The 13,416-nt window shown below is 34.0% G+C and overlaps 2 protein-coding genes across 2 annotated transcripts in view; both read left to right on the top strand.

The window, feature by feature from the left end:
* Positions 1-3,741, top strand: part of LOC134846353 (uncharacterized) — a 62,531-nt gene extending 58,790 nt beyond the window's left edge. Inside the window, exon 3 of the mRNA XM_063863670.1 lies at positions 2,944-3,741. Within this exon, the coding sequence (XP_063719740.1) occupies positions 2,995-3,696 (702 nt within the window). The 5' untranslated portion in view covers positions 2,944-2,994 and the 3' untranslated portion in view covers positions 3,697-3,741. The remainder of the gene's footprint in view (positions 1-2,943) is intronic.
* The window catches only part of LOC134846200 (angio-associated migratory cell protein-like), a 553,983-nt gene that overhangs the window by 425,795 nt on the left and 114,772 nt on the right, over positions 1-13,416 (top strand). The gene's annotated exons all lie outside the window — the stretch shown is intronic.

Below are 13,416 nucleotides of genomic sequence, written 5' to 3'. Positions count from 1 at the left end.
AATTATGTCAATTACGTCAGCAATATAACCAACCAGTTAAATAATTATCTTAGTTATCCAAAAAAATAATCTGAAATCAAAGAATATATTCAATTAACTCAAAAGTTTTAAAAAAACTAGCTCGAGATAAAAAAAAATACGGTAAAATTGTTCAGACATGGTTGCGGTGGTGTTGCGTAAGTTCACTGCAATTTAGTGAAACTTAAAACGTGGAATAGATTTCGTAAAAAAATTTAACAAGTAGCAAAAAAACTGTTCCGATCATAGTGTTCAAATTATGACTGAAAGGTTTTTAAGTATGATAAATCACTCGAAACTTTCCGATGATTATTTGTGGTACCTGATTGTGCGTGGAAAACAAAAAAAACTAAAACACATCCGAATACAATGCTCCTCCTGAATACAATGCTCCTAATGCATTTTAAATGGTTGATACAACAACATAGAGTTAGCGCAGATGATTAGCAACCACCTGCGTAAAAGAACACTGAATGTAGGCACAAAAACTTTGAGATAAATTATATTCAAAGACTAGATGGAAAATTGTGCCCAGCACGTTATTTTTCTTATCACAAATTTCGACTTTTCAGCTAGCCAGTTTTGAGCGCACTTCTTTAAGCCATATATCTGAAAGGTATGTATGGCGGCCTGGGCTCAAACTCAAAAAGAAAAATCACATGTGACCAATTTTTTGTATGTCTGTTTGAATCTGTCATTTCGGCTGTTTTGGCAGGTTAGGGTTGTTTGAAACTGCATTTTAGCTATTGGATGGAGTGATATGGCGGTTTTAAAATAATTAGCTTGGGTAATTTGGACAATTAACGTGCAATATATTTTTTTCTATTGACGTGTGAGGGGCTGTTTAATCCAGATCGAAAATTTGAATAGTTTTTGGGGAAAAAAATTGAAATCTATAAATGTGGACAAAATCAAAGTGTAATATTTTGAGTCGTACGAAATTAATACGACCATTTAGCTAGCTTCAATTCAATTTGGAACGATTTTTATGTGCGGGATAACTCGCCACGCATAAATAATTCGCGTTACGATCTCAGCGTTTTGAATAAACTCTTCAAAGCGCGCATAATTTAGTCCAGAACATAGCCAATTTGGCAACTTTCAAACCCCCAGAACTTTACAAAAAATAATCGTAGGTAAAATATTTTTTACATTTGAAATCAAAAAGTCAATATCTTCAATGGGGTATAAAAAATTTGTTGGTAATTATTATTTCGATCGGTGAAAATTGACTTAATAAAAAAAACCACACCGAGCATAAATGTTCCGTTTTTTTTCGAATGTCGGAACAATAATAAATTTTAGGCAAATGAGTGTTATTATTCAATGCGACCGATTAGATTGTATCAATTCATGCTAGAACATTTTTGTTGTGTGGGATCTTTCGCCGCGCATAAAAAAATCGCATTTAATTTCCGACATCACAATTGAAATCTTTAAAGTGCGCATAATCAGTTCAGAGCGTGGCCAAATTTTATACCCCCAGAACTTAACAAAAAGTGATCGGAAGAAGTTTACAAAAACTATCATTTCGATTAACGAACATTGACCAACCAAACCTGTTCTGCATTTCTTCGAAAGTTGGTACAAAAAATCACTTTGTACTTTACATAGCGTGCGAGGAAATTTTTTTTCAAAAAAAAAACATTTATAAAAAAAATTCATTTCTTTTTGTGAAATTCCATCACTCTTTAAAATATCATTTATTTCCTAATCCTTAAGAGTCAGTTGGAACTTTTTTTAAGGTTTTGCTATGAAATGAGCAATCTTGGCAATTTTCCTTCAACATAAAAAACTTTGTCATGCTTATTTCAGTTTGAAATGCTATGAAAATGCTCACAGATTCTTTTCATTGAAAAAAAATTGCATTGCAAAAATTTGCAAGTTTAGAAAAATATTGCAAAATTAATCATACTAATTTCAAAAATCAAAATCATGCGCTAATTTTTTGTCAGGGGTCTTAAATAAACACACGCTCCAATCGTTTTAGACAGACAATTATGCAGGTACTTTTTAATTTTCCTGAAAAACGTTTTCAAATCATCTTTGAACTCTTTTTCACTTGTAATAATTTATGGATAATTAGTAACTTTCAATTTTTTTCTAATTTTGGATAAATTGATTTTCCTAGCTTTCCCAAATCCATAAAAAGACCCTGTTTTGGTCAAATTTCTTGCGCCACAGGCAAGTTTCTAAAACAACAGGCAAAAAAAGCGTTCTTAGTCACTTTTTGAACACTTTTAACCGAAAAATTATTTTTTTTTGGCGCGATACCCCCTCAAAAATAGTACAATTGGCGCCTTTAGAAAAAATTTAATGCCAGCCAGCGAAATTATGTTAAGGTCTTATAATTGCTTTGGGTAGTTAGGGGGTCGAATCCTTGAGGGGGAGTCCAAACCCCCCTTTCCCCTCAAGTAATCCCCCATCCCTAAATCGGCTACTGCTTACACTGAAACACATGGCACAATAAGATGCATCACTATAGTTTTCAGATCTTTCTTCATCCTGGAAAACACATTTGAAAATGATTTACTTCAACTTAGAAAACCGGGTAGAGTTTTTTTGAATGATACGACTCGAACTAAAATTATAAACGCCATGTTAAAATTAAACTTGACGTTTTAACAATGATTCGTAAAATCTTTGAGGTGCCCAATCATGGGTACGAATTATCATTTACTTTTTCATATTCCGAGATAAAAGATTTTGGACCTAATAACTAAATGCCCTATTTTGACCAGAAAAGACGCGATTCATGCAGGAGGGAAACGACTGACATACGAGCAGGTCAAATCTTTTCGGGAACCGCTGCTGTGTCTCTCATTACAAAATACATGCATTTTAAAACTTTTTTTATTAGGTTGGGTGCTTTTTCCTCACCCTTAAGCAACGGTAGCAGCGAAATTGCAATTGGTTTTTTTCCAGGTTGGATACAAATTGCAACTCTGCTCCCTTGAAGCAAACTTCCTCTTTTTTATGCCCTCGTTTGTCTACGTCATTGCAATGGTGTCAGTGTCTATCAGCTATTTCAAACTAGCGCGCCATTTGTCCCGTCAAGCGACATTTGTCATCGCTACTGTCGCAAACCCTCAGCAGACCCAAGTCATACAATCTCGGAGGATTCGAGTGGCCAAAATGGTCCTTCTACTTGTTCTGCTATTTTTCTTGTGCGCTACTCCTGCAAATGTCTACGACGCTTTTTTATTCTTCGAGCCGACAAAAGTCGACAGCCGAATTCGATACGCAACCAAGTTTCTCGTCTTTTTTCATTCGACTGTGAACCCAGTCGCTGTTTTTGTGCTCAGTGGTGCACATCGAAAGGCATTCATGGAACTTCAGGGTATGATCCGAGGATTTCACTGGCATCAGTTTAAAAATCAGTACATCGAACGGCGTCCAGAGCCGGTCTACAGAAGAGTACAAATTGCTGTCAAACCAGGCGATCAAAACGGAATCCATCTTGTTCCTCACAGGGGTTTGAACCTCGACTCGGCCGACAAAAACATTACGGGCTCTTTTTCTGAGAAAAAGCGGCGAATCAGCAGAAGTCTAACAGTAGGTGCAGATCTAGATATGTGTTTCGATCAGTCTTTAAAGTCGACCTACAGACAAAACAATGCAGTGCGCAGACGATCCGACAGTCATATTGCTACGACATCCAATGATTGCTTAATATAAATCATTTCAAAATCAGAAGCTATCAAAAAAATCTATATTTTGTTTCAAAACCCATTTTTGAATCTTGATGTTGCTTGTTTTTTTTTGTTATTGATTTGAATCTCAGAATTTTGGTTCATTCTCAAAAGACAATTTCGGGATACTTTAGTGGTCATTAATAGCATGAATTGAGAAAAATCATTCCTTCCGAAGTTAACAAAGATGTAATCAATTTCATTATCAATTTTCAGTAGTGTGTTTTAAATTCCATGTTAATGTCTAATGGACGAATAATTAGAATTGAATTTTTTTAAAATTAAATATCATTTTGAAAAATTTTTGATGTATAACTCGTTTAGAAAACACTTACGTGGCAGATTTCCGCGAAACTATGAAAACCTTTCATACGATTGTGGTTTTTTGCATGATAGATTAGGCAATCAAAGTACTGAGTTTAAGCCAGAGGTAGCTTTCCCCTAGAGTAATTTCAGATAAGGTACACCGTCTGTTCGTCACACTAACCCATTTTCGGCCGGATAGATTCCTGCAACTTCTGAGTCTAATACCAACGCTAATCTTACTCTTATATTTCCTAGTATCGATAGATCTAGTATATACTAGTATTCTTGCGAGGTTAGAGGAGAAAAGAAGGCACCTGTTTTCAATCTGTTTTCTTTTTTCTCAGGCTGAAACTATGAATAGTTTCAGCTTTACAATTTATCAATGGATCATGATTGGTTAGATACAAATACTTCACAGTGATAAGTATCAAGTTGTATATTGAATAATTGTTTTGAACTGTTTCCAGAACACTAATCATATTTTTTTTAGAAAAAGGAAATATTTTTTGTTCCGGCTTTTGAACAAAAAAAATACATTTGTGCATGGTGTGACTTTTGCCCCCCCCCCCCCAAATAAAAGTTACTTCGAAAAACTTTCTAAGAAACAGATTTCTCAGAAACAGAACGCTAAAAACGAGAAACAATTTTCAACTGCAAATTTTTTAAATAGAATTATCACAATTCAAAAATGGCCAATGTGCGATAATTACTTTTGCAAACCCGCCATTTTTTTTGCTATGGCATAGTCTGGACGGCAATTACTCGAGCTTAAAAATCAATCAATCATGCTTTTGATGTATATTTTTTTATTCAGATTATGAGCAATTGTTTTGCATGGACGTCTCAACCCAGGTACTTTTAAAACGATCGAAGGTCTCGAAACGATTCAAGGCCAGAAAAAAAAACTATTTTTATCCTTGTTAAAACAAATTCGGCCCAAGAACGAAGACGCGAGACAAACTTTTGCATGATCAAAAACGAAGGGTAAAAAAAGCTAGCCGACAGCCAAAAAAATTCTTTTTTGCAATTTTTAAAATGTCACAAAAATCTATGAAAAAATCAAGATGCATTGAAACCTAAAAAATTACTTTTCAAATTGAATAATGAACGTTTTTTTTGCCAAACCACGAACTAGAGCCTATCTGGAGTTCAAAAACCACATTAGCCGCACAGAAAACACACAGAAACATCAGATCTGCTCAGAGTTTAATCACTGATTCTATGTGTCTGCGCCAAAAGACATCATGTCTGAATTTAGTCTGATCAGATCTGATGCAGCACTGCATCAGCTTTGATAATCTTACTTAAAGCAGATATGAGCAGATCTGAACCAGGTCTTAATCAGTTCTGTGCAGACAAGACTCAGATGTGACTCAACTCTGCAGCGGATCCTTTCAGTCCTGAAATACCTCTGCACCAGGGCCGCTCGGCTCTCAGCACCCGTACTAGATCAGGATTTGTTCTTCATATATCAAATTTGTCAATAAAAATTTTCATCAATATCTCCAAGTGAAATTATGATAAAAAATAGCTTAAACCGTTTGAGGTGATGTCGTTAATAAAGGTAGTTATATCTGATTTACCTCAAAAATCGGGGGCTCTTAAAAGTTTTTTCTAATTGCCTTTTCAACTTTTTTCTATATTTCATTTCTAGTTTCAACTTTTTTTATTTCATTTTAGCAAATTATCCGTTTCTGTGGGTCTAAAAAACAGTAAATGAAAAATTTTCATGTGGTTTTAAACAAAAACAAGCCGCAATTGTTTTTAACGACGCTAAAGTATAAAGTAATGTTCCCAATTGGGTACTCATTGGAAACAAAGAAAAGAAAAAAAAATGAAAAAAAAATGTTTTCTTCTACAACAAAATCTTAATTGTTTGAGGTTTTTATTGGGGGCCTAATATTTCACCTAATTGAAAGAAACCGAGGAGTTCGATAATGATATAATTTTTTTTAATTGTCAGATGCAAACTTTGAGTAATCATTACGAGGCCAAACTGTGCACTGGATATAAGCACAATTTTGTGTCTATATGTTTCTGGATTCCAGAGACAAGTCTTAAAATAAGTTCCAAAATAAAAGTGGATATCACAAAAAAAATTTCAGTGGATTCCGCATACATATAACTGTAACGTAACGTTTGTCGGCACATTCGTTTTGTTGCGGATTCCGCAATATAGCTAGTTGTTCTGCATTCCGCAATTGTAAGTGGTTTTCGCAAACTGTAAGTGGATTCCGCAAATTGTAAGCGGATTCCGAATTTTGTTCAATACTAAAATAGCATATGAACAATTAAAAGCTGAGCTGGAATTCTCATCTCTAGCTGCGGAGTTTTAAACTAAAGATTTAACCATTGTCAGCGGAATCCACAAAAAAGTCTTAAGACATTGGTTACCTAAATCGGTGGATGTCATCTTTTAGTATTTTGGAATCACAACGCCGAACAATTTCAATATTTGGAGTAATTGAGTTGAGAGTGTATGGAACACACAGAATATCGACAAATTAGGTCAGTATTTGAGATTGCGTCAATCCCAAAAACTGATTTTGGAAGCATAACGCCGAATAAATGCAGTAATTGTAGTCATCGGATTGACAGTGTATGGAAAAACAACACAAAGCATATCGCCAAATTAGGTCAGTTTTTGGGATTCTATCGATCACAAATACTGGTCAGTATTTGGGATTGTTGAAATGCCAAAAACTGGAATATTTTGGAATAAATATGGAGTTTATTCAATATTTGGAGTCATTAGGTTGAGAGTGATTAGAAACCCAACGCATTGCAAATCGTCGAATTAGTTCAGTTTTTGGGATTCTATCGATCCTAATTACTGGTCAGTATTTGGGATTGATGGAATCCCGAAAACTGAAGTAATGTGGAATAAATATGAAATATATCAATTATTCGGACTCATCAGGTTGAGAGTGATAAGAAAGCCAATGCATAGCAAATCGTCGAATTAGTTCAGTATTTGGGATTTCATCGATCCCAAATACTGGTCAGTAATTGGGATTCCATTAATCCCAAACACTGATAAATTCTAGTAAATTTCTCTTCTAGTGGAATCAAATCATGTATTTAAAATATATAATTTTAAAGGCTTCTACACATATAAATATAAGTAAATGGAATCCGGAAACAAAATGCGGATTCCACTTACAATTTGCGGATTCCACTTACAAGTTGCGAATTCCGTTACAGTTGCGGATTACCGTTACAGTCAACTTAACGATACAAATGTTTTATCGTTTATTTGAGGATTCCACAAACTGTTCTGGATTCCGCAAATACAATATTTTTCGAACAATTTTGAGAGGTACAATGATTTAGGTACTTGTTTGTGGAATCCAAAACAGCATAGAAGATCAAAGAAAAGTAGCAATGTTGCGGATTCCGCGACAAATCTGATTTTGGCCTGTTGTGGATACCGCCTACAAAGCAGAGAATGCACAGTATGGCCTCTTAAGGATTTTTTACCGGGTCGAAGTGTTTACTTTAAGCTTGGTTCATCTCGAGTGAAATTAGGTGTCATTCGAAAGTCTCGACCAATTTTCGAACGTGGACAAGATTCGGTTATGCTCAAACAATCAACCTAGTAAAAGTCTCAACCGTTCTCGACCCAAACGACATCTTTTCTGTAGTTTGTTTTGAATTCCATGTTAATGTCTAATGGACGAATAATTAGAATTGTATTTTTTTTTCAAATTTAAATATCATTTTGAAAAACTTTTGATGTATTTTTTGTTAAGTAAACACTTACGAGGCAGATTTCCGCGAAAATTTGAAAGTCTTTCATACGATTGTGGTTTTTAGCATGATAGAATAGGCTATCAAAGTACTGAGTTTAGGACCGGTGTGGCTCACATTCATAGTGTAATTTCAGATAAGGTACACCGTCTGATCGTTACGCTATCCCGTTTTCGGCCGAATAGATTCCGGCAACTTCTGAGTCTAATACCAGCCCTAAACTTACTTTTATATTTCCTAGTCTCGATAGATCTAGTATAAACTAGTATTCTTGCGAGGTTAGAGGAGAGGAGAAGGCACCTGTTTACAATCTGTTTTATATTTTCTCAGGATGAAACTATGAATAGTTTCAGCTTTACCATTTATCGATGGATCATGATTGGCTAGATATAAACATTTCACAGTGATAAATAAAAAGTTGCATACTGAATAATTATTTTGAATTGTTCCCAGAACCCTAATCATAATTTTTAAAAAAGAAAATATTTTTTTTTGCTCCGGTTTTTGAACAAAAAAAAGACATTTGCGCTTGTTGTGACTTTTGTCTCCACCCCAAAAAAATATTCGACAAATTTTCTAAGAAACAGATTTCTAAGAAACAGAAAGCTAAATACGAGAAAAAATTTTAAACTAAAATCATTTTTTAAAAAAGTTATGACAATTCAAAAATAGCCAACTTGCGATAACTACTTTTTACAAGTCACCATTTTTTTTATTATGGCATAGCCTGGGCGGCGATTTACTCGAGCTTAAAAATAATTCAAAAGGATTTTGATGTAAATTTTTTAAATTCAGATAATGCGTTAAGAGAGGCAAAATAGTATTGATTTTTTAACATTGCCTGTAGTTGGTTTTCAAAAACATCATCAGGTTTTAGCCACCAAAATTGATATCAGAGCTAGGAACGGGCATTCACAAACAGACTTTTTATTTTGTCCGCAGACAAATTTGAATGCTGATTTGCGTTTTTGGCGTAACTTTCCGAAATGTAAAAAAATGTCAACTAACGACATGAGAGAGGCGCCTTTAGAAAAATTTTAGGGTCGTTCGGCCAAAAATGGATTTCTTAAAAAGTACCAAAGGGGGGAACCTTTGGGTCGGCAAGGGGTCGAAACCCTGAGGAAGGTAGGGCGTCCGCACCCCCCCCCCCCCTAAATCCGCCCCTGAACGTGTAGCATACGTAACAGAACAATTTGGCTCAGAAACCTGTCAAGACAAATTTGATTGGCCAAAAAATTTGGTGCAAAATGCGCCACGAGATATAAAACATATCGGATGGTACCTTGTATTACATGTTTCGGATGGGTTTGCAACAAAAAAGAAACAGATTTTGTAAGAAAATTGTCAATTTTGAATCAAAGACTACCTCATATACCTTAATCCATAATGGCAACATTCAAGGCTTTTCAATGATACGAGCATTTTTTGTAATTTTTCTGGATCTCATTAACTATCCCGGCCCCTTATGCAAAATTGGGGAGATTCATTACTAGTCACAACATTTTCTAAAGCTTATTCATCTTTATAGGGGTGGAAATTCGTTACTAGGTACCATAGGGGAAAATAGTTACAAAGATCCTTTTTCCATTTGCAATGATCGGCAAAATTATTAAAGAAAAGCTGATTCTACACATAAAAATATAGTCGCTCGCAATGAAGAGTAAAATCTTTTCAGTCAAATGTTGAATACTAATTTTTAAGCAGCCATCTTATCTCATACCGTAATCGTTCGTCTTGAAAAAACTGATACTATAAAATCACGTAATTTCTCGAAAAATTACCTATCTCTGTTTTCCAAGAAAAGGCTTAATTTTCTGCGCCAACGCTCTTTCTTAATTTTCGAGGTGTTTCTGAGGTTAATGAGCTGCATTAGAGGTCTTTACACTCAATCGCATCGATGAAACTTGAACGCACTTCCAAAAATTTCCAATAATTCCTCGGGTAGTTCCATTTATCTTTCCTTTTTATCTTTAGCTAACTTTTCTGAAAGCTAACATCATTTAAGCTTGACAAACGATAAAAAATTAATGCACACACAAAAACAACAACGGCTGTAAGTTTAAACAACTCAAACTATTCGAAATCTTTTATTCTAAAAAGTTACCGGCTTGACTAAAATGCTTGTCATCCAATTCATTCTACGAAAAAAGCTGATCATAGAAATTTAAAGACAAAAAAAGAAAAGTGGCCTGTTATTAACAAACTTAGGTTTATGTTAGCATTTGAAAAAGAAAAATAGTAATTGTGTTTTTTCTAATATTACTCACAACAAATTTTCTAGTTTTTTGGCAGAAAACCGAATCTGGATTACGTTATAGACACAAAACATCATTTTCTGCTAGCAAAGATTTTTAAAAGGTTATTTTGAGCTCAGAAGCGAAATGGCAATAAAAAAAGTGATAAAACTTTTCACTTAAAATTTTGATTCTTCATACTTTTTGTTCAATTTTTTTCTTTGATGCCAATTGAGCACTCATATAACCGAAACTGCCACTTATTTTAGTTGCTTGAGTTCTGAACTATTCTAAACTAATTTTCAGATAAAAAGTTCCGATGTTTTCATATATTTTTTTTCTATGAAAACTGAATGATAACCATTTTTTTTGATAAACTCTCTATATGAAGCAGTATGATAAGCAATTTTTTGTATGGACGTCTCAACCCAGGTACTAGTTAAAACAATTGAAGATCTCGAAACAATTCAAGGCCAGAAAAGAAAACTATTTTTATCCTTGTTATAAAAAAAGGCTCGAGACAAATTTTTCGTATGAACAAGTACGAAGTGTAAAAAAATTTTTTTTGCATAAGCAAACAGCCAAAAAAATCCTTTTTACAATTTTGAATTTTTCACAAAAATCTATGAAAAAATCAAGAAGCATTGAAAATGAAAAAATCGTTATTTAGTTTGAATAAGAAACGTTTTTTCTTGTCAAACTATTATCTAGAGCCTATCTGTGTTAAAAATACACATTAGCAGCACTGAAATTATAAAGAAACATCAGATATGCTCAGAATTTAATCACTGATTCTATGTGTCTGCGTTTTAATGACAGCATGTCTGAATTTAGCCTGATCAGTACTGATGCAGCACTGAATCGGCTTTGATAAACTTATTGAAAGCAGATATGAGCAGATCTGAACCAGGTCTTAATCCAGTTCTGTGCAGACAAGAATCAGATGTGACTCAACTCTGCAGCAGATCCTATCAGTCCTAAGTCACCTCTGCAGCAGGGCCGCTTGGTTCTCAGCGCCCGTACTAGATCAGGATTTGTTCTCAATATATCAAGTTTGTCGATACACATTTTCATCAATTTCTCCAACTGAAATCATGAAAAAAATATAGCTTAATTTGTTTGAGTGGATGTCGTTAAGAAAGGTTCTTAAATCAATTTACTTCAAAAATGGGGGAGTTTTAAAAGTTTTTTCTCATCACCTTTTCAAGTTTTTTTCTTTATTTCATTTTTAGGTTTCAGCAAATCATCCGTTTCTGTGGGTCTAAGAACAGTAAATGAACAGTTTTTCAGGTGTTTTCAAATAAAAACAAGCCGCAATGACACTGATTTATAATGTAATGTTCCCAATTGGGTACTCATTGGAAACAGAAAAATGAAAAGAAAAAATAAAAAAAGTTTGCTTTCTACTGCAACAAAATGTTAATTGCTTGAAAATTTTATTGTGGGCATAATATTTCACCTGACTGAAAGAAACCGAGGATTTCGACAATGATATAAATTTTTTTGATTGTTAGTTGAAAACTTTTGAGCAATTGATAACCGGGTCGAAGTGGCTACTTTATGCTTGGTTCATATAATTCGACAGTCTCGACCAATTTTTGCTTTGTTTTGACCGTCTTAACCGAACTTGGATAAGATTCGATTATGCTCAAACAATCAACCTAAAAAAGTCTCAACCGTTCTCGACCCAAGTGACATCTGCTTCAACAGTGCTTCACCGAGAAAAATGTGCTCAACCCAAGTAAGATGATTTGACCGTCTCGACTGATGCATGCAAGATATGTTTCGGCTGGACCGTGCCCGACCGAAAAAAGTGTGCTCGACCCTAGCAAAAAATGTTTTGACAGTCTCGACGGAAAAAAGTGTGCTCGACTGTTCTCGACCAATGCATATATCTTTCTTCCTTCGTCATCAAATTTTGCATGTTTCAACTAATTTGACCAAAATTCCTTATTTGTCAAATCTTTCAAAAGTTATTCGGGATTGTGAAATGAAAAGCAGACAAATTAGAATAACCAAAAAAAAAACATAACGGATCCTTTCAAATAAAATCATCCAATTTTTCTTTTAATTTTGTTTTCAGGGATGATTTTTGAATAGCCGTTTTCTTCAGTAGGGCGGATGAAGAAAAAGGCTGAAGAAAAAGTTGTTAGTTAAAAACTCATGTAACTTCCTTTTATTCTATTGAAAAACCTTACAATTGAGCTATATTGAAACAAGGAACGAGGGCAATTAAAAAACGGCAACTTTGAAGTAAAAAACAAAAGATTTCAAGCATTGTTCTTTTTCCACGGCGTGTTTTCAGGGATGAAATAAATTATTTGTTTGCTACTTTTCAATTTCGAAACCATTGTTCTAAAAAGTAAAAAAACTTTTGTCTTCTTGTTTTTTATTCTGAGATTCGAATAAATGACGGAATCTGTAAGCTTGGGGTGGTTTTTTATTCAGACCAGCTTTGCTTTCTTAATTAACGTTTTTTTCACTTTTTTAAATTTAAACAGTGTGGATGCTAAATGTTTCACTTCTGATACGTTTTGAGGGTTTCACAAATTTCGGACAATTGGAATAAGAACTACATGCTAAGAGGCAGTTTTTTGTCAACGAGTAGCGTGTGAAAGAATTTAAATTATTCAAGTTTTATTGGAGGCCATTTTTGGGCCCAGCTAGATATATATGGCATTTTGAACTTGATATTGCGTGTGGGGTAAGTATTTAATTTTAAAAAACTGGAAAAAGTTAAGAATTTTCAAAGATTTTTCTATTTATCGTGTTTATGTTTAATTACGACTAAATGTAAGGACATTTGTGGCGCGGTCCTGAACTCGTAAAATAGCTTCCAGATCTAATTTTTTACCTTTTACTTCGCCTAAAAAAATTTTTTGAGCACCCAGAAAAAACTTCAGAAATTAACTACAGTTGCATGGCATTAACTTTTGATGGCATATGTCATCTAAAAAATTGGAGCGAGACTGATTTCCAATTATGCGATGAAAAAAGTGAAATATTAATAACAACAAGTAGGACCAAGTACCGGTTATAGAAGTAGAAAATGAACAAGCGCCCAACAAGCGCACGCATAAAGTTGGTTGCCACAATTTTTTTGTGGGATTGCGTGCTGTTAAAAATCTAAACTAACGTATTTTTAATAATCTTTCTTTTATATTTATTTATTTTTAATAAGAAAATATAAATTGTATTTTCTCCCACCTAAATCAAGTTGATAAATAGAAAACACTACTGTAGATACCTCAAATGGCAGTTAAAACAAACGGTAATTTGCCAAGATGCATGCAAAACTGTCATATTTATTATTTTTGAGGCGCATCAGAGGAAAACTGAACAAAGACGCTCTCTCAGCTCAAAAGCAAAAAAGGAGAAATTGTCTTTTATTTATGATTCCAACAGTATTAGTTTAG

The sequence above is a fragment of the Symsagittifera roscoffensis genome, chromosome 5 (assembly GCF_963678635.1).
Source record: "Symsagittifera roscoffensis chromosome 5, txSymRosc1.1, whole genome shotgun sequence".
Lineage (NCBI taxonomy): Eukaryota > Metazoa > Xenacoelomorpha > Acoela > Convolutidae > Symsagittifera > Symsagittifera roscoffensis.
The sequence above is the reverse complement of the archived record's forward strand: the minus strand, read 5'-3'. Positions and strand labels throughout refer to the sequence as shown.